Source organism: Chelonoidis abingdonii, chromosome 1 (genome assembly GCF_003597395.2).
Source record: "Chelonoidis abingdonii isolate Lonesome George chromosome 1, CheloAbing_2.0, whole genome shotgun sequence".
NCBI lineage: Eukaryota > Metazoa > Chordata > Testudines > Testudinidae > Chelonoidis > Chelonoidis abingdonii.
The window spans coordinates 129508096-129529637 of NC_133769.1; the positions used below are offsets into that span (position 1 = coordinate 129508096).

Below are 21542 nucleotides of genomic sequence, written 5' to 3' on the forward strand. Positions count from 1 at the left end.
CCATCATCTGCTCAAACCCCCTTCTAAACTCAACCAGAGTTTCCACCTGCATCTCCAGTCCTCGGATCTTTTCTTCCATCAGCTCTATCAGGCAGCACTTCTTGTCCACTGTAATCCTCAGGTCCTCTTGTGCAGGACTGCTTAGCCAGACAGTCTCCAGGCTGTAGCGGTGCACAGGATTCTTCCTTCCTGAGTGCAGAATTCTGCACGTGTCCTTGGTTGAACCTCTTCTGATTTCTTTTGGCCCAATCCTCCAATTTGTCTAGGTCACTCTGGACTCTATCCCTACCCTCCATCATCTCTACCTCTCCCCCCAACTTAGTGTCATCTGCAAACTTGCTGAGGGTGCAATTAATCCAATCATCCAGATCATTAATAAAGATGTTGAACAAAACCAGCCCCAGGACCGACTCCTCTTGATACGGGCTGCCAGTAGACATAGAGCTGTTGATTGTGACCCGTTGAACCCAACAATCTAGCCAGCTTTCTATCCACCTTATAGTCCATTCATCCAATCCATACTTTTTTAACTTGCTGGCAAGAATACTGTGGGAGTCCTATCAAAAGCTTCACCTGCTAATCAATTTGATCCCTTAAACCCTTTGCATGTGAATCTTCCATAACTTCAGTGGGAGCTCTGCATATATGGTGAAATTCTAGACCCGATTAAGTTAATGGCGAAACTCCCACTAACTTCAGATAGGGGCAGGATTTCACCCAAGACCTCTTACTACTCCTATTAAGATGCTCGGATATCACAGCAAGGAGTGTGGTATAAATACTATGCCTTGATTTTATTATTTTATGCTATGGGATCAAGCCCCATTGTGTTAAGTGCTGTCACATTCAGAAACGCTGCCCCTACCCTGAGAGCTTACTGCCTAAGATCCCCATCTTTCAAACACTCATTTCACTTTAACCATGTGACTTAGTTTCATTGGGAATGAATAATATAAAATGGACTTGGCTTGTTTGTATTAAAATAAATTTTTTATATAAACAAGCCATTTCCTCTTTATTTCAGGATGACTTTCTATTACTTGTTAGTTTTGGTAAACATGGAACTTTGTTACACTCTCAGTGGTCCTATTGAGATGGTTTAAAATTAATGTGTATTTGCATAAGTCTTCTCAGAGTGTGGACATCAAAACAAGTCTATCAGTGATTTACAAGGAAGAGAGTGGGATACAATCAAATATATTCATACAGTTTCAATTTTAAAAATAATGAAGTGCCATTTAGCCTGATATGACGCTGTAACCATTGTGCACTGCTGATTGAAAGGATTTTATAAATTTTGGAGAGTCAGAAATGGGAAAAGGAAAAAAAAAATACAATAATTTAATTTTTTTTTTTAATTTGTATAACAATTTAAAAATCTAATTTATTTTTCATGATTTATACAGTTTACTTTTATTAGATCTGGCAATAAAAGGAAAATAGCCAATTTCACTTTTGTTTACAATCCAGTTCTAGTCAGTTTAATGTTCTGGTTTTTAAGCACTAGAATTCAGTGCAATACAGTACAGCTTTTGGGTAGCAGACATTGCAAGGAAAGAGTTATTTGCTTTTTAAAAAAAATCATTGGAACTCTCTCTTTTTCAAAAATTTAATTGAAACTTTTCTATGAAATTTTGGGTCAAATTTGACTTGACAGTGTCAGGGACGTGCTGGCCACCGCTTCCCGCAGCTCCCCCAGGAACGGGGAACTGCAGCCACTAGGAGCTGTGGGCGGCTGTGCAAATGTAAACAAACTGTCTCACGGCCTGCCAGTGGATTACCCTGACCTGCCACATTTTTCGGTTACTTAGTTGTGACAGTTTAACGTAACCTCCCTGCCTACCCCACCTGGTTCCTGCCCATTTTCTCCCAGCCAGCCAGAACAAAGGACCACCACACATAGTCAGGGTGAGGACATTCCTTTAGTCCAGTGGTCCCTGCCCCCCTAGGTGGGTGTAGAGGAATGTCCAGGGGTGTGTGGTGGGGTGCTAGCCAGTCCCCACTGGTGGCGGTGAGGGAGCACCACTCAGCTCAGTTCTGGCCCCATGCCCTGGCTGCAGCTGCAGCCATAGCTCCATTCCCGGCCCCTGCCCTGGCCCCATGCCTAGCCTTGGCTCAGCCCAACTCCGCTCCCGGCAGGGGGTGCAGGGGCATGGGCACATTCCATTACAGGCAGTGGGGGGCGGGGAAAGAGGAAAAGTTTGGGCACCACTGCTTTAACCTAAAAATAACAATGTTTTCTTGTCTCCATAATCTAAATGCTTTTTTTTTGTGAAAAGCAGTCTAGCCATAGACTTCTAAAATGTCATCTTTAAAAACTGCTGCTGGACAATGAACAATGAAAAAGTATTGTACCCTTATGCAGAGTGGTTAGAATATACTAGAGGAGAGAGCTACAGTGTATGTATATATCTGCCTTGTCTGCAGCTGAAGTATGCCAGGTGAGATTCTGCAATGACTGAGGGAAATCTAAATGTTTTTTCCCCCTTGCCCTTTGCTGCCAAGGCAGCAGGGCTGGGTTTTACTGCAAAAAGATTGGTTAAGTAACACTTTGAATGGTAAAGTAAATGATTTCCAGATATTGCAAACTAATAAACCACAGTCAGTGCAGTACAGATTAAATTCCATATTTGTCTTGGATGGAAGGTCAGACTCCTGTCTGGAATGATTGAATTTGTACTTTGGGTGCAGCTTCCTTGTATTCAAGGGTGGTGATCATCTTGTCAACAAAACGTCTGATTTACAAGATGAAGTCACTTACAATAAGTAGACTTTCCATATACATGTGAAGTGTTATTTTGCACATGGTCAATTAACTTCGGCACCTGCCTATGCTTTTTCTTGGGTTTTCTTCCCACTTTAAAAGAAAAGAATATAATATGCTATGTATTTGATAGGGGTGGGGGAGAAAAGGCCAAGGGAGTCTCTTTTTTTTTCCCCCTCAAACTCCTATTTAAATAATGCAAAATTTAGCTAGCTAATATTATTTTAAGGGGAAACTGCATTTATTACATTTCTAGTATCTCTGATGAAGACGCACTATGCTGACAGAGAACTCTCCTGTTGGCATTACTCCATCTTAACGAGAGGCGGAAGCTATGTTGGCAGGAGAGCATCTCCCACCAACTTAGCAGTGGTGTGGACAGCACTTAGGTTGATGTAAATTGTGTTGCCCAAGGGGTGGCTTTTTCACATCCCTGAGTGATGTAAGTTACATTGACCTAAGCAGTAGTGTAGACAAGCTCTAAATGAGTATTTACTAAAGAAGCAGAAGAAGGTATTTTAAAAACACTTGGGGGGCAGGGGAGAGGGAGAAATACCTGTTGTTTTTTTCGCACCTCCAAAAGTCCTGTGTGTCTCAGGTTAGTTGCTCAAAGTGAATTGCAGTTTCCCCAGAAAAAAGTTTGGTCTGTTGATATAGGGCCCAATCCTGCTCACATTAAAATCTGACAAAATTTTCATTGACTTCAGTGGGAACAGGATTGGAACAAGAGCTTTTTGACAAAGGAAATAATCTGCATTTTGATTGCATGTGACTTTTAAAAAATGACATGCAAAGGATTCAAATAATCTTTTTTGTTTGTGTGAAATATAAATAGAACCTTGAAAGGAAGTTTTTTTAAATTACTTTTTCTTCCTCTCCTCCCCTTTTTTACGTTAGAAATACAATTCTTATTTGCCCTTTAAGAGCCTCATGCTGCCTTTTGCGAATTTCATAGCCATAATTAATTAATTCACTTAATTTAGGAGCAGTTCACTAAACACCCAACATTCAAAAGGACTGAAACCCTCCTCATAGGACACTCATTCTCTCTGTTCTCCTCAGTATATCTCTATCTGGTTAACAAAGCCAACTGCACTAAGATTAATCATGCTAATAAGCTTTTGTCATTTCAGCCAAAGAATGTCCATGTTAGAGTTCAATACCAATGATCAAGTTCCACCAACATTGATCTGAATCAGTGGTGGGCTGCGTGTGGCCTGCAGGCAGCAGGTTGTCCATCAGGGTAATCTGCTGACGGGCCACCAGACAGTTTGTTTTCATCTGCACCACCACCTGCAGCTCCCAGTGGCTGCGGTTTGCGGTTCCTGGCCAATGGAAGTGGCGGCCACTACCTCGGCCTGCGCTGCTTCCCACAGCTCCCGTTGGCTAGAAACAGCGAACCGCGGCCATTGGGAGCTGCGGGTGTCTGTGCAAATGTAAACAAACTGTCTGGCAGCCCACCAGTGGATGACCCTGCCAGCCATAGGTTTCCCACCACTGATCTGAACTGTACTTGTAGTGCTTGCAATTTAGCTGAATTTCTAACAAACTAAAATCAAAGATCCGTTTCAGTCAGTGGGGAAGGAAGAGAAATCGTCTAGTTTATTACATGACCTGTGCGTTCAGGTTCTGAATCTGTTGCCATCTGGTTCCTCTTAAAATTACCCAGTATTCTAAAGTGAAGTACAAGTTAAAAATAGTCATTTAACTGTTTGATGTGAGTTTTGGATTAAAATTTTCCAGGAAAAAAGCCAGTGAAGGCAAGGCTGCTGTGAAGTCCCAGCTGTGCTGTGCAGTGTACCTGCGCTGCTTTGCTGCTACCCAAAAAATGATTTTGAACAATGTTCCTTTTTCCTTTGATATTCTGTTGGCATAACCTTGATAAAATATCACTGCAGTTGCAAACAAAATCTTGTTAATTCAGAGACTGTATGTGGTAGATGATGTAGTTGGAATGTTCTTAACTGTCTCTGGAAGAGCATCAGAATCTGCTTCGTAATAACAGTTACTGAAACTTCGGAGCCCAAGAGACACCAGCGATAGAAGCAGATGAGACTCCCCTGGAATTAATGCACTTGTACTCATAAAGAATCTAGCCTAGTCTTCATTTAAATGGTTGATTTTTTTTTTTTGATTTTTTTTGTTTGCTTGTTTTGGTTGGTTGGTTTGTTTTGTTCAATCTTCTCTTATTTAAACTGTATTCTAGAGCTTCTTTTCTAATCTTAGTTTTGAATGCTAAATCTTATGAGCAACCATAGATACTTAGAGTTTGGGGTTTTTTTCCCTTAAGTGCACAATCGTCACTCTTCAAACATGTTTCATTACGAGAACATGCAGATATCTTTCCAGAGAAATAGCTTGCCTCTCCCAAAGGTTCAAATGTTGACCTTCTTTCAGTTCTTAGTTGTGAGCAGTTGGTGACATCTGGGATTGGAGATTCAGTTTCTCAGCTCTTCCTTTGCTGACTATGTAGTTTTGATAAATTATGTATTTTGCTTGATTTTTTTTTTTTAAAGATCTTCAAATAAAACTTTTTCCTTTTCTCCTGCCAAGATTTAAAATAGGCTCTTTGTGTTGTATGTATAATGACTTGGACAAAGTATGGCCATGTGACGATGGCACTGTATACAAAACATAAATACATGGAAAGAAAGCTAGAGATTGGGTCTTGAACACTCGCTCATACCATGATTTTGGCTAATTCACTTAATTTTGCTGTATCTCAGTTTCCCCATCTATTAAATGAGAATAGAGGTCTTTATCCTCCAATGTGAAATGCTTTGATCTCTACAGATGGTAAGCACTGTATATTCGCCCAGTATTGACTTTCTATTATGAAGACAGGGGAGTGGGCATTCCCAGCTCTGCTACAGCCATCCTATGTGATGCAGGTGTCTCTGGCCAAATCCTGCCCTAATTTACACCTATTTGAAACCCATAGAGTTCTGGTAACTACAGGATTTAGTCCTCTCAAGGTCAGTTTCCTGAGTAGCGAAATGTGGATAATACTACTGACCCACCCATATAAGGGATGTGCTGTACGGCTGTGTTAGTTAATACACCTCTACCTTGATATAACGCTGTTCTTGGGAGCCAAAAAATCTTACCACATTATAGGTGAAACCGCGTTATATCGAACTTGCTTTGCTCCACCGGAGTACGCAGCCCCGGCCGCCTGGAACACTGCTTTACCGTATTATATCCAAATTTGTGTTATATCAGGTGGCATTATATCAAGGTAGCGGTATATTTGCAATGTGCTTTGAGATTTTTGGATGGAAGATTCTGAAGAAATTAAACATCTGCCACTGAGGAGATAAAATAAACCCCCAGACTATAGTTCAGTTAAAGTACCTTTCTGACTTTTTTAACACACAGAATATTCAAAACAAGAACAAAGCAACTCGGAACACTCCGTAACAACCACCAGAGACCTTTTCAACTTTCAACAAGCTGAGAAGGGAGGAGACACACCCTTCCCTCTAGGGAGCTGCCACCGCAGCAGCTGCTTCTCTGCTTTTATAGCCCCACTGAGGATCTTAGTTAGTTAGTCTGAAGACAGGGGTGCTGGAACTAGGGTTGCTGGGGGTGCAGCAGTACCCCCTGTTTTGAAGTGGTTTTCATTATGTACAGGGGTTTACAGTTTTGTTCAAAATCTTTCAGCATCCCCACTACAAAAAATGTTCCAACACCACTGTCTGAGGATGTGTGAATTAGAATAAAATCCAGCTCCCTTTCCTATAGCTGTCTTGGTATCTAAGGGCGAAGATGGTTCATATTAGTGAAAATGTATTTTGGCCTCTGAATACAAATGGGGAGCTGATCGGTTGAGTAAATAAGTGCTGCTTTCACACAATCGCTCTTCTGACCACAAGAGCCCTTTTAAAATAGTTTTTAGTAAAATTTATAATTCCAGCACTCCTTTTTATCATCTAGGAATAATCATAAATATAAAGAAGTCATACGGCTTGACCCTGATTTTGGAGCAGCTCCACGCTATCAACCTTAACATTTTCTTTATCTTTAATAATGTGGCTTGTTACTTCATAATGCATAAAGGGAAAATGGTGCTAGGTTCTGTGTTGTGAAATAAAAATGTTTGTTCTCACCACTTAAAAAAATATTTGCAGCAAACTATATTTCTGATCTAGTTACACATATGTCTTTACAAAGAAACTTGAAAAAGATCCAGGTGTCATGCATTTGGCAGTATTTTTAAAGAGAGCTGATTTAAAGTATCTGACACTGTTTGCATATGAGTAAAAGAAGACATAAACGTTGATTAGAGAGAGATTCAGTTAAATATATTCTACTGAACTCCTAGTGGCAACATTTTGCCTTTAGTCAAGGGAAAATGTAACCACATCGGGAAATGTTATTGCCAAACCTAACTGGTCACTTGCATTAAATTGTTAATATTCAGAGAAATTCTTTTCCTTTTGTCATCTTTTCTTTGTTTCACTTTATGAAACCAAAATTTGTGCTTGGGGCACCTACATAATACACATTTTTCAGAGTAAAGTATCATAATTGCTTCTCTCACACGATCAAAAATATACACAAATATGCACCAATATATACAATGATGACTCAGGTGGAATAGGCATGCTGATAATAGCTTCCCATCACTGCAGTCAGATCTGGTGGGTTTTCTCATTTGGGTCCCATTGCAGGATATGCGCTAAAACATTTAACCCAGTGCCCCAAGAGAGAAATGAGTTTTCAACCAATTTAAATACTATAAATCATTTTAAGAATGTCTAAAATGGATTCATTAATAATGTCCCTGTGAGGTAGAGAACTGGTATCCCTATTTTGCACATGAGTAAACTGAGGCACAGCATGTTTTGCCTATAGTCGCACAGGAAATCCTTGACAGAGTTGAAATAGAACCCAAATCTTCTAAGTTACTTAATACAGTTTCCTCTGTCTTAACCACAGAAGCATCCTTTCTCTTTGTACATGCATAATATGCATCTAAAACAGAGCTAACTTTTCAGTTGTTCATTACTTAAATGCTAGTATCAGCAGCCAGGACCCAGGCATGTGTTTTTGTTTTTGCAGTAGGGATTGTCTAACTTTATCACTAGTAGATGACATATTCAGTACTACCTTTGCAGGTAAATCTCCTATTAAAGACAATGGGAGGTTTGCCAGGATGAGGAATGTGTAAGAAGAATTGAAGAAGGCCATTGGAGTTGGACATTCCTGCTGTTGTGTCTTAAATCAAACATATATATATTCTTCCAGCAATCGCTTTTGTTAGTGACAAGCTGGTTAGCAAACACTGGGTTGTATGATCAAACTGCCCAGATCAAAACATAAGAAATGTCAGCCCTGAATGCATGGAGGACGCTTCTGCCCAATGTCAACACCACTGTTTGATCTGGCTTGTCCATGTGTAGACTCTGAACAGCATGCAAGAACTAAACACATTCTAGAAAGCTTTTTTAGGCTTTGTAAAAGTGACCATAGTTATTTATCAACGGTATGTAACAGCTCATCAGTAATATGGAGAGGTACAATATATGAGATATCTAGGAGACTGTCTCTGATTTTTAAATATGATTGATCTCACTGAATACAAGGCTAATCAAAAGAATGGTCTCCCTTGTTACTATAGTTTGAACTAGAGGGACATGGGAATGTATTCATAATCTTCCTGTGTTTTCGAAGCCTTTTAACGTGCTCCTCTGCACAACGAGCAGGCAGAAGTTGGTTTAAACAGAATGTAACTAATCGTCATTGGGCAGTTTGTTCATGTTATTTGTACTTGCCCACACGTTGGCATGCAGCAGTCATTTAACGGGGAAACAGTTTCATTGAAATATTGAGTGGTAAGAGATTAATATAAAGGAAAATGCCACCCATTTGACTGAGCTATCTCCAGGGCAAGCCCAAGGCTGGAGTGAAGGCCCATCACAAACCTTAGCACCTTCACCTCTAAGGTCAGGTTACACTTAAAAATTAGATCAACCTAGCTGTGTCATTCAAGGCCATGAAAAATGTCTTGCCTCGAGCTCCGTATTTAGATCGACCTAACCCACACAGTGGATGCAGCTACATTGACGGAAGAATTCTTCCATCAACATATCTATTGACTCTCAGAGAAATCTGTTAACCATGCTGATGGAAAAACCCCTTCCATTGACCCAGGAAGCATCTGTACTATGGTGGCAATACTGCAGCTTTGCTGCTATCACTCTTAGAGCATGGACATAGCTTTGCCCTTTCTGACTTGTTTGCTCCAATATAAACATATAGCAATGTGACAGGTTTCAGAGTAGCAGCCGTGTAGTATCCACAAAAAGAACAGGAGTACTTGTGGTACCTTATAGACTAACAAAAATGTGTCAGTCTCTAAGGTGCCACAAGTACTCCTGTTCATATAGCAATGTGTGTGTCTGTGCACGTGTTTAAAAAAAGTCAAAGCAAAACACTCCACTGCACACACTTCTGTCCCTGGGGGAAGGATGAGAGAACAAATGTGTGGCAGATGTGTTATCATGTTACTTAATGCACTCAGATACTACAGTCATGAGAGCAGTATAAGAAGCTATATAGAATAGAATAAGATTTCTCTCAGTCCAATCATCGGAGAGCTCAGAGGTAAAACACACACCTTGCTGGGGATGCCCTTGGATTCTCTGAAATAGATCTGAAAATAAAGTTGGAGTCCATTTACCTTTCTGAGCCTGTGACACCTTGCTGAAGAGTGTCTTTGACAGACAGTAGCACTGTAGCTACACTCAGCATCACAAGCAGAGTGCAAAATTGGAATAGTATTGCCCTTGATTTTATACTCTAGAGTTTTCTGATACTAAAACAGGATGGAAATATTTTCCCTTTGCAGCTGTATTTATTGCTGTAGGGATCTCACTGCTAGTCTCATGGTCCCTTCCTGAAATAATCTTTCTTCTGCGGCCGAACCTGGCTGTATGTGAGGGGGTGGGGAGGAGCTCTACCCACCACATCCACCTCCACGGCTCCAGGTCCAGGCACTTGGAAGGTTCTTTCAAACATTTGTGTGTGTCCCACATCTCATCTCTTCAGCAGGCTCCTGCTCCACACAGCATCTACTTTATCCACTGACTGGCTCCTACTCCAAAAATCATAACCAGAAAAGAATCTGTCAGCAGTGAGAATTGAACCAGCTCCTAGCAACAGTTCTAGCTGCATTCATAGATTTTTAAAGCCAGAAATGACCATTAGATCATCTAATCTGACCACCTGCGTAAAACAGGCCCAAGAAACTCATCCAGTTTCTACTTTGCTTCTCCTTTAAAGCTCCTCTCCTTTGCTAGCATAGATTTACCATGTGCATTTATTGCATTTATTTTATTTTATATGATTTGAAAGTGCCTGTCCAAGACTTGGAAGACTTTGGATACATTAAAAATGCAACCATACAAACAAGAATAAATTCAGTGGTCTTTTAACCTCCACAACAGAAATATTGAACCAAAAAATGAAGATCAAGCCCCAACAATACCCTTCTTGGACCATAAATTCCAGTCCTGCTTGTGCTCCTGCCTCCCTGAACTCCTTGGAAAACAGGTGGTCTTTGCAGCATGCCCTGAAGATCAACAGATTTGGGCTCTATTGGATCAGAGTAGAATGGAATTCCAGTGTCAGGCCATTTTCCATAAAACTCCCTTATCAGAAGTCACTTCTCTTACTATTTTTACTATTATTTTTATAGTCTTGTACATAGAAAGCCCACAGTCTGTTAGGTGATGTCTTTTCACCATGATGGTATCACAGGCTCAGAAAGGTTATCTGTGTAAAAAAATATATATTTTTAGATACTTTCCCACAGTTTATTCATGGTGAGAAGTGGTACATTCTTTTTGAAGGAGGGTCTAAAAAGAAATGAGTGTTGTTTTCCTTAGAACCAGAAACACCATAATTAAGAAAGAGCAAGTTTGTGAGAGGCCTCTGAAGAGTTGATCTTGCGTAGTTCTTAATTATTTCAGGGCCCAGATTTTGCAGCAAAATATTTAAGCGTGTGCTTAAAGTCCTAGTGAATTCAGTGGGGTTTAAAATAAGTGTTTTGCTGAATAGGGTTGGACATAAGCGGCAGCCTAAGGTTAAGCACATGCTGAAGTGCTTTGGGCCAGAGAGCAATTCACTCTTTTCAAACCCTGTTAAAAGGAGTTTAACTACTCATATTTTGTACTTCAGGTTGAGTCCAAGATGAGTTGTATGACAAAGAGGAAAAAATATCATAAGCGAAGGTAGTGTGACGTGCAGTTTCAATGCACACAACTGTATTTATCTTCTAGAAAAAGCGCTACGTAATCTTCCTTGCTTGCCAAAAATAATGAAATTTCTACACAAAATTAAATGTGTTTCAAAACTTACAGTAACCTTTGAGAGAGACACGTTAACACAGCCCAGGATTGGAAGTCAAGATGCCATCATGCTGAGAAGACACAGCTCTCATTATAGTTGGCTGAAATATGGGTGCTCAGCACCTCTGAAAATCAGGACCTTTTATTCTATTCCCTGTCATGGTGGCCCTTCTTTATGACCCGTCGTGGTGGTGGTACAGCGTAGATGCCAAATTCCCAGATTCCTTCTTTCTAGAATGGGGATAATAATCCTTACCTATCTCACAGCAATTATTCATTAATATTTGCAAAGCATTTTGAAATCTTAGTGCCCCCTGTCCAATCAAAGAGGAAGTACTTTCTTTTGAAAATAATTTGTCAGGAGAAAAGCTCTGAAGAAACTGAGCTTGGTAAGACTTCAGCAGAACAGTAAAGCTTTGACTGTATGTATTGGATACCTGATGTCTCAAAATTGTACTGCTCTCATGAGAATAGAGAGAATGCTACTGATAGTGGAATGTAGAGGCTGTAATTGCAATATGTATGTATTGTTAAATGTTTAGGTACTGAAGTGACCTTATTGGTAGTTTAGTGGTTCTAAACTTTAGGTAACCACCAATTCCACTGCTAACCAAAACAAATACTGAGGTATTTTGAGTCAAATATTTCTTTACTACTTGAGTTGGATGAAAGATTAACCTTTTTTTGTACCTAGCTTTTACCCGCCCAGTATGTTTTCCTGTTGGGGAAATGAATTTGCATTTATCAGTCCTCCTGCTTGCTGCTCATTGAAAGTAGAATATCAGTGAATCACAGACTGTTATTTTCAGGAGGTTGCTGCTGCTGTACTTAGTTGAATAGCAGGAAATCCTTAAGTGCAACAGAACTCCAATATTCAGTTTATATTCCATATTTGGGAATATTTCCTTATCGTTACTGGTAGTGTGTTGTAATGAAAAAGAAAATTAATTTCCTTGGGCCAAATTCAAAGGCAGTGAGTAAAATGGTATTACTTAATCCTCCCTGAGTTCAGACAAACTCCCTTAGAACTCATTTGTACTCTGTGCCTGTTTTGACTTGAAAAAAGGTGTTTTTTTTAAAATGTTGCTAACAAAAGGAGTCTTTTGAATCAATACCAAGAATAGATACTGTTTTGTGCCACCACAACCATGTTAGCTGATTGTGGTTTAATGAAGGTATGTCGTGTAGATGAGGAAAAGCAGATGAGAGTATATTGAGTATTTACAAACCTCAACTTTTTTGTAGGCTGGATGTAGGATGATAACACTTTTCACCTAGATTTAGCTGCTTATCGTTGATACAATTAGCTGTGACAGTGTTAAACTGTGGCTACTTTAGGTATTGAGGTATGATTTAAATCCTGGTATCTAACTCGAAACACCTTTTTTCCTAGTCTAGATAAGACCCCCCTGTTACACTTGGGTGGACAGGATATATGTAGTTCTAGGAGTCTGTCTGAATGTAAGGGGATCTAAGTTACATTATCTTACAGATCCCCTCTTAATTTAGCCCATTGTTTCCAGATGCTTACTAAAGTTTTTCTAAAATCTAAGGCCATGTCTACACTCCTCCTTATGTTGGCAAAACTTATGTCACTCGGGGGTATGAAAAAAACCCCCACAGTCCTGAGTGACACAAATTTCACCAGCCTAAGTGGCAGTGTGCTCAGCGCTATTACTGCTCATGGAGGTGGTTTTATGTTGATGGGAAAGCTCTCTCCTGTCGGCACTTGACCAATCTTACAGCGGTGCAGCTACATCTGTATAGCTGTGCCACTGTAAGCTCACTAGTGTAGATGTGGCCTTACTCACAGAACAATTACTTTCTCCATGCTGAACACAACGGACAGGCATTTGGATAAATTTAACTGGTTACATTCCTAGCTCTTTTCTAGGCTCTCATTCTCAGTATTCTGAGAATTCCCAATGTCTCCATTAACAGAGCTGCAATATCTGATGAATTGAATGATCTAATAGGTCTTTTTCATCTCGCATTTCTATATGTCTATGAATACCTTCTGCAGATTTTTTTCAGAGTCTTAGAGTTCAGATGTTGGGAGTGTCCACTGTTTTGATGTATTAGCTGTGGCCAGACGAATCATGGAACTATATCTGGTTTTAACTGTAAGTGGTTATAATGGGCGACTTATTATGGACATTCCACAGGGAGGGCAAGAATTACTTAAAATGGCCAAAACATTTGAGTGCTTTTCATGTTTAAATAGTAAAGCCTGTTCTGAGAGAACTAATTTTACTCTGCATTGCTTGGTGTTCACTCAGATAGAACAAACGTAATTCATTCTCTAGCTCAAGATAATAAAACTCATGTGAACCTGGTTACAGATAGCTTAATACATATTGGAAAATAATGATAAATAGTTTGTAGATTCATAGATTCCAAGGGACCATTGTGATCATCTAGTCTGACCTCCTGGCTAACATAAGCATAGAACTTCCCCAAAATAATTCCTAGAGCAGATCTTTTAGAAAAACATCCTATCTTGATTTAAAAATTGTCAGTGATGGAGAATCCACCACGACCCTTGGTATGTTGTTCCAGTAGTTAACTACCCTCACCGCCATAAATGTATGCCTTATGTCCAGTCTGTATTTGTCTAGCTTCAACTTCCAGCGATTGGATTGTTTTATACATTTATCTACTAGATTGAAAAACACATTACTCAATATTTGTTCCCCATGTAGATACTTACAGAGTATCTGGGTAATGGGGGAAATAAGTAAAGTAAATGAACATTTAAAAATAAAGGAAATGGTAATGAACTAATCCTCTCATTACTGTGTACTGAAGTTTTAGGTTTCATTTTCCCTTCTGTTAAATTTAGACGGTTGTAAAAACACATTCCTAAGATATCAGTAAGGACCTGTATGGAAATATTATCAAGGAAGGAAAAGTATATGTGTTAAGCATCTGATTTGTTGTACCTGACTGTAAAAGCTGCTACTTAAAAGTAGAAGGGGAAACAAAATTAGAGGCTTTGAAGGATGGTGCTATTGTGAAACATGAATTATGTAGAGAGAGAATTTTTTTTATCATGCTGGTCAGTGTCCCAAAAGGGAGCGTTTGAAAAGTTTTACTGATCTGCTAACTAAACCTGTGGGTAACAATACTTCAGCAGTTAATATTTCCCAGATCACCAGAATAAGATTAATTCTTATTGGGTCTGATTCAAAGTTCTTTGAAGTCAGTGGGAGTCTTTCCGTTGACTTCAGTGGACTTTGGATCAGGTCCTGCATCTTTTATTTCACTGAAAAATGTGAAATCATATTTTTCATTAGTATAGAGCAGTGGTGGGCAACCTGCTGCCGCAGGCCACATGCAGCCCATCAGAGTAATGTCCCTTTGGCCCGCGCCACTTCCTGCAACTCCCATTGGCCAGAAATGGCAAACTGTGGCCACTGGGAGCTCCGGACAGCTGTGCATGCGGATGGTCAATGTAAACTCTGTCTCATGGCCCACCAGCAGATTACCCTGACGGGCCACAGGTTGCCCACCACTGGTATAGTCTTATCATCTACCCCAGGCAGTTTGCAAAATGTTGCTCCACAATTGACGTCCATGACCACATTCGTCCATCAAGGTGCGATTTTTTTCTTGTCTGCATACTGCTCTGAGACTTAATACAACAAAGCTTTTAGATCAGTGTTTTTTTTTCCAGTTTCTGGATTGTCATGCAGCTATAGCAGTGGATTTTTAAGCCTTTGTGGAAAGAAACATTGAGTTGGTGAAGATCAAGTTTTAATAAGTTTGATATACATGAAGATTTGAAGTCTGTGCAAGAAAAGAGTAGATGCAAAAGAATGTGCAGAGCGAAAAGGTGAGCAACACAAATACCAAATTCTGCACAAGTGGCAAATGACAGTGCAAACAAAGACACACGCCTTTCTTCAGGATGGATAATGCAAGCTGACTTCTTTCTCCCTCAGTTTCATCTTTAGGATATTCATTGACAGGCATTGCTGAAGCTAAGACAGAAGTGGTAACCTTTTAGTGTGGGGGCTGATTTCATATTTTGGAAGCTGCCTCTGGTGTCCCGGTTACTGCTTCTCCTCCCCCGTGTCTCGCTAGCATGTCACATCACCTCATGCTGCTGACTCTTTGATTGCTTCATCCATTGTAGCTGTCCCTGCCCACTGCCTTTTGGTGTGAATCATGTAGTTATTTGTGGCTTTTGTGGGCTTTGTTTTGTTTTAGTTTCCTGCCTCTGTCTCTCTTAAAAAAGATTTGAATAATTTAGAGAGGGGAGAGCTGGTTTTCATATTCTGAAGCTCTTAATTTGCCTTTTCCTGGCTACTTTCATAGATAGCACTTTGCATTTTTTAAAAAAATATAGCACTAGGCAGCATTGTTTTGGCGCTCAATTTTGCTCTGCTGTTTCATTTGTCATTGGTCAAGCAACTGTACAACAGTAAAGGTAATGCGGTTTCTTCTTCAGAAGAGCTGACACTTCATTGTCATATATAGTGGTGATACCTGGGTTTCTGAAGATGGTTGTTTTACTGGACTGTGTGCTTTTACATTTGAATGACTCCCTGAGCATAACTCTGTTTAACTCCTCTTTGCCTTTTCTCTTCTATCCCCCGTCTTCTTTGAAACTTCAGTTGGCATACCTGATTTCAGGAGAAACTTGGGATCAAGTAACAAAATGCATTACACTGAGAGCGCTGTGGAAGCTATGATTTGAAGCGAGAAACTATTTCTCAGTATTATCCTTACACACAGGTGTGTAATGTAAGTGATATGGCTCCATGATTTGAGTGCAGTCTGGACTGCTTACATCAGCAGAGAATTGGGCCCGTGATCTCTAGGAATCAGAAGCACCAATGCATACTGGCTTGCATTAGTGAGTCTTTTACTGACCATTTAATAAAGGGCCATAGTTGTCACAGGAACAGGCATACCCTATCCTCAGGTCTCCAGACATAAGCATTGCATTTTAAACCCAAAAGAGCAGAAAGGGGTTTCAAAAGTTTTCCCCACTAAAATGTGAGAGACCCAGTAGTCTGAATAACTCATTTATGTGTAGTACTGTTGACATATGTTTGTTAAAATTGTGGAAGAAAATCAGAAGTTTTTGTGTTCGATACAAGAGGCTCCAATTTGTCTATTGTTTTCTCTTAGCAACAATGTCCATCTAGTAAATATCCCCTTTGGCTTTCAGAGCAGCTAAAAACTAACTTTTAAAATTTCATAAATACAGTTTGCAAAAGAATATTTGGCTGGGAAGAATATTTGCATTGTCTGGTTCAAATGCCATTTAATTTGATGAGTGGTAGCAAATAGTACCATCGAATGCACTTGTTCAGACAGTTTATCTTTAATGAGACTGGTAACCTTAGTCCAGTTCTTGCTGGAGAGCTGTCCACATCAAGAAAACTACCACTGCAACTCTCACTAATTTGCCCTGTTGCTGGGAGCCTCTCCTAGAGATATCAAGGATCGAATGGGCTTGGAGACTATAGTGTCCCCAGAATATAAGAAGTGTATTTGAGAAAGATATCATTCCTCTGCTCATGCTGTGCCTGTTGAGTGAATAGATGTCTTCAGTTTTCAGTATTTAACACCTTTTCATAAGCATGAATTCCCGTTAAAAGATAGAAATAAAAATATTCAAAACAAAACACGAGGAGCCAGAAAGGTTTGAGAGAAAGATATGAGGGCATGGTTATTCTCTCTAGTCTGTACTTATTATGGCCCTATCAATGTAGTTTCTGAACGTTTCACAGTATTAATGGATTTTATCCTTACAACATCTCTGTGAGGTGGGGAAGTATTACCCCCACTTCCCAGATGGGGAATTGAGGCACAAGGTAGATTAAGTGACTTGCCCAAGGTCCCACAGGAAGTCTCTGGCTGAGCCAGGATTTGAACCTACATTTCCTGAGTCTAAGTCCAGGGCCAGTGTGTCGTCCACTAGATCATCTGCCAACTTTCCTGAAGGTCAGTTTCATTAGAGGGCAGTCGTTTTCAAGTTGCTTTATCGTTTCAGCTTTCCTGTTCTGGCTTCCTATAGCAAGTGGTTCCATCTCACAGGCACTATGATGCTCCAATATGCTTTGGTTAAATCAAAATTTCAGTGTCCATGTCAACACTGAAGAATAATAGTTTTGGGGCAGGGGGCTTTGCATGGCCATTTGTGTAGCAGAAACTGTGCTATGTGGAGGTTTTCACCAGTGGAACAGTGATTTCAGGAATTTGGCTGGGGACTGACATAGATTTAAATCCAGCCATACAACTGATTTGAGAGTAGACTGAAGAGGTAGTAATTGGTGCTTAGTTTTCCTTTCACAGTCCAATTAGAAAAAATTTTAGATTTAAAAGGGAGGAGATGGTATGGATTAAACAATTTTTACTAGTAGTAAATGTAAAGGTTCATGTTGATCAGATTGTGGTGATGTCTCTAAGTCATAATCTTTTATATCAATTTTTCCAGAGTAATAGACATGTATGTTTAAAAGGGCTTTGGGTTTCTCAGCCAGAAGGCATTAAGCAAAATATGACTAGTTGGTTTAAATGCTGTGTTCTTTGTAGTTCCGTAAACCTAATGCAACTCTGATGGCACTTCAGGAATTGAATGAATCCATTATGTAAAAGGCATGATCTTGGGTGGATTAATGGCTCTTTTATGGGCATTTCCAAGTAATGTGGGTGGCACCTTTTTCAAAACATTTTGATTGATATAGTGAGATCAGTGAATGCAGTGTTCAGCCAAAATTCTGAGTAGGGCTTCCTTTGAATTTTCCACCCCACCCTCTGCCCGCATCAGTTGTTTATAAAGGTCAGATTTAAATACTTTGCTTGCCTCTTCCCAGCTGAGTGTGTGTGTGTGTGCACACACACGTGGAAATTTAGGGCACAACTCTGAAAGGTGCTGTGCACTTCCTGCAAGACCTCTGTGCTTCTTCATCTCTCACTCATGAGAATCAAAAGAGTTGATTAGGATTAGGCCCTTAGTTGAGAGGATGGTTTGGGGATGATTTTGTTTACAGTGCTGGAACTGTTAGCTGCTTGAATGTGACTATCACAATGTAAGCAAAATGTATTCTAAACTTTAGTCTGAAGAAAGAATTAATTGCAAAATAGAGAAATGGCTGATGGGGCGGGGGGAAGGCAAATGGGATTTTGGAAATGGACACTTGCAACAGTAATTCTCCCCTTTTCTTTGTTGCTTTATGCTATATTATGACAGTAATGGCAAGCTTCTTATCTTTTAAATAGCTTTCTCTGAGATCACTAACTTTCTAATCAGGAGCTCTTCTGTATTTTCTTATTTTAGAACTACTCTCAATTAGAATTAACCATTCTATTTATAGTCCAGTGTGCCAAAATTATCATCTCCTTTTTTCAGGCTTAATGAAATCAAGTGACTGAGATTCCTTGTTTGTAGTGCCTGCATTTGAGTGTATAGGAGCATGGAGAAAACAAATGAACAGGAAACAAAATTATATTGTTATTTTAGCCAACCAGGAGTACTAGACTTGCAAATGATGAATACCCAGCTGGTTCAACTGAAAAGTCTTTATACCTTAACTAAAGTTCTAATCCATTTTGAGACTGGGTTAACAATACATTCAGTGCCAAAATTCCTAAAGGATCAAAAGGCTTTTTTTGCTGTATTGGATCATTCCTGCAAATAATTTGATCACTGATATCACTCTGTGTTCAGATCTGGAGATGTAATTGGAATTGTTCAGTTTGAATGTGTGCAAATACTGAACTTCAGTAGTAAAATCACCTGGTCTGTGTTTCCCTTTCACTGTCTTTGTCAGTAGAGTACTGTAGTGAAACTCTTACAATGTGTATGGACACAATAGGAATACAGTACACTTATATTTAATCAAGACTTCCACCTATCGGCAGAGTGACTTGAAACAGCATATAATTAATAGAAATGGCTAGAGAATTTGTAGATCAGTTTTCTGACTTTTGGAAAACTTGCTACCGTGAGAGAGAGAGAGAGAGAGAGAGAATGCACATCTGGTGGTATTGGAGTAAAAGAGGATAACCTTCTTGTATTTTTTTTTTGTTTGGTATTTATCTGTAGTTAATAAAGATTATAATAGGTTAACTGAACAGATAGTAGGTCTTGTTGGGAGAAAATCAAAGGAGATAAAATACTGATAAAAAATTCAGAAGTAGTTACAGGATTGTAAAATCTGCTGTATTGCTAGTTCATCAGTATCCCCGCTGTGTAGGTATAAATACACACATGTTATTCTCGTAAGTGGCACATGGGCATAGTCCAAAATGCACAGTTAAAATAATACTATCCACATATTATTGTAAAACTCCACTATTTGCTGCACAGCAGGTACTTTTCTAGCAAAGAGACAATGTCTTACTGCCACATAAAGTTCAATTCAAAGTCAACAAGACCAAATGCCATCTTCGCAAGCTACCTAATTGTGTGTGTGACAGGTCAGACCAAAAAAAAGGCATGTTGATGGATTTTATAACCTAAAAGCCTGCCTCTATCTGGGGTTTTTTATCAGTTCACCCACCCACCCACACCCACACCCACACCCACACCCACACACACACACACTACAATATATATCCAGATATCAGACAAAGTTTGGGTATTTGTCAGAGGAGGCTGACTCAAAATCCCTTAATGAAGCAAAAGCATTATACAAACAAACAAGGAAGTAGCTTTTCAGGAAGGAGCCATCAGCACAGAATGCTTTCTCCCAGGTCTCTCTCTCTTTTAGGAATGGCAGAGCTTATACACTGCTTTATTTCCCAGCATGCTTTTGCCCAGCCCAGGACTAGAACATGACTGCTAGGAGAAAAGAACACTTCCTAACAGCCCTGCTCCCCTGGATCTGAGAGAGCTGAGCTGGCTTTGCTCACTCTCGCTGTGAGGTGTTTCAGCTCATGGAACACCAGGCCTAAAACCAGTCAGCAGAATGGGGTGGGATTTTGGTCTTTTTAACTAGCCCCAGACTGCTTCCTAGCAACCACGTGCTGCCCCTCAGTGACCACATCCCCTGTCCCGCAGGTATTTAAGGACCGGTCTACACTACGGGGGAAAATCGATCTTAGATATGCAACTTCAGCTACGTGAATAACGTAGCTGAAGTCGAAGTATCTAAGATCGAATTACTCACCGTCCTCATGGCACGGGATCGATGTCCACGGCTCCCCTGTTGATGCCGCAACTCCATTCGGGTTGGTGGAGTTCCGGAATCGATATAAGCGCGTTCGGGGATCGATATATCGCGTCTAGATGAGACGTGATATATCGATCCCCGAGCAATCGATTGCTACCCGCCGATATGGCGGGTAGTGAAGACGTAGCCTAAGACGCAAACCTGGAATGACTGTGTGCTGGTCTAGGAGGATTCCCTCACAGCCTGAAAGGCCTAAACACCCCCTTGCAGTGATTTCCACATGTGAGGAACTTCTTCTGAAAACACCTTTCTGAATGTCCTAAACAGTTCTTCTTTACCAACTTGTCAATATGGCATGTAAATAGGCCTGAAGGAGATGACCTGGAAAGGTATTTGCCTTGTGATTGAAAACTCCCTCAGACTCTGATCATTTGCAGCAAAGGGAGTTTCATGATCCATTTTTTATTATTTTTATAGTAAGAAAAATCTCTCCATAAACTAAGGAAGTTGCCTTTTTGAGGGGATGATTTCTAGATACTGTATTATCCAAGTGTCAGTACTCAGTTCTATTAAATGGGTTTTAAAAGTAAGATAGTTGGCCATCAAATTTTTATGCCTGGCTTATCTTATCTTTCTCTGTGTTTGCTCGTTTGTCATTTTCACCATTTCTTTTTGGCAAGGATTTGCATTTCTTCAATCTTAACTTTCTTGTGCCATCCATACATAGTACATTTAGAGAGCTACATGGATGGCATCTCTGCTCTTGCCCTAGACTTATTTTATTTTTATATATTTGTTTTGGGCAGGATTCTAGTCAGCCAGTGGTAAATCTGTTAATGCATGGACAAGTACATGTGGGTTAGTTGCCTGTAGCCAGCATGGTTCTCTGATACGATTCACTCCTTGTTTTGCCAGTAGAATGGTTTCTGTTATTTTTTGGTGAGTGGGTAGCATATCCTCCCCTATTAAGTCTCTCTAACTTTACAATATTATGTTTTTGGATTTGTTTACATAGAAGGGAGGTGTCTTCCCCATGAATTTCACATTGCCTCTGATTTTTCTGGGGGGAATAAAAAGTTTCTTTGAGTAACTTCATGTGCTCTGTTTCAGTACATGTTACTATGGCAATGACTGCAGGGACTACAACATCCTTTCCCATGAGCAACCACACCCGGGAGAGAGTGACTGTGGCCAAACTTACACTGGAGAACTTCTACAGCAACCTAATTTTACAGCATGAAGAGAGAGAAACCAGGTACTGTGGCTGGATTCTCTCACACCTCTAACTTTTTA

The 21542-nt window shown here is 40.0% G+C and overlaps 1 protein-coding gene across 1 annotated transcript in view; it reads left to right on the plus strand.

Annotated features, from left to right (window-relative positions):
• The window catches only part of STK38L (serine/threonine kinase 38 like), a 60454-nt gene that overhangs the window by 15030 nt on the left and 23882 nt on the right, over positions 1 to 21542 (plus strand). Inside the window, exon 2 of the mRNA XM_032767263.2 lies at positions 21360 to 21504. Within this exon, the coding sequence (XP_032623154.1) occupies positions 21360 to 21504 (145 nt within the window). The remainder of the gene's footprint in view (positions 1 to 21359; positions 21505 to 21542) is intronic.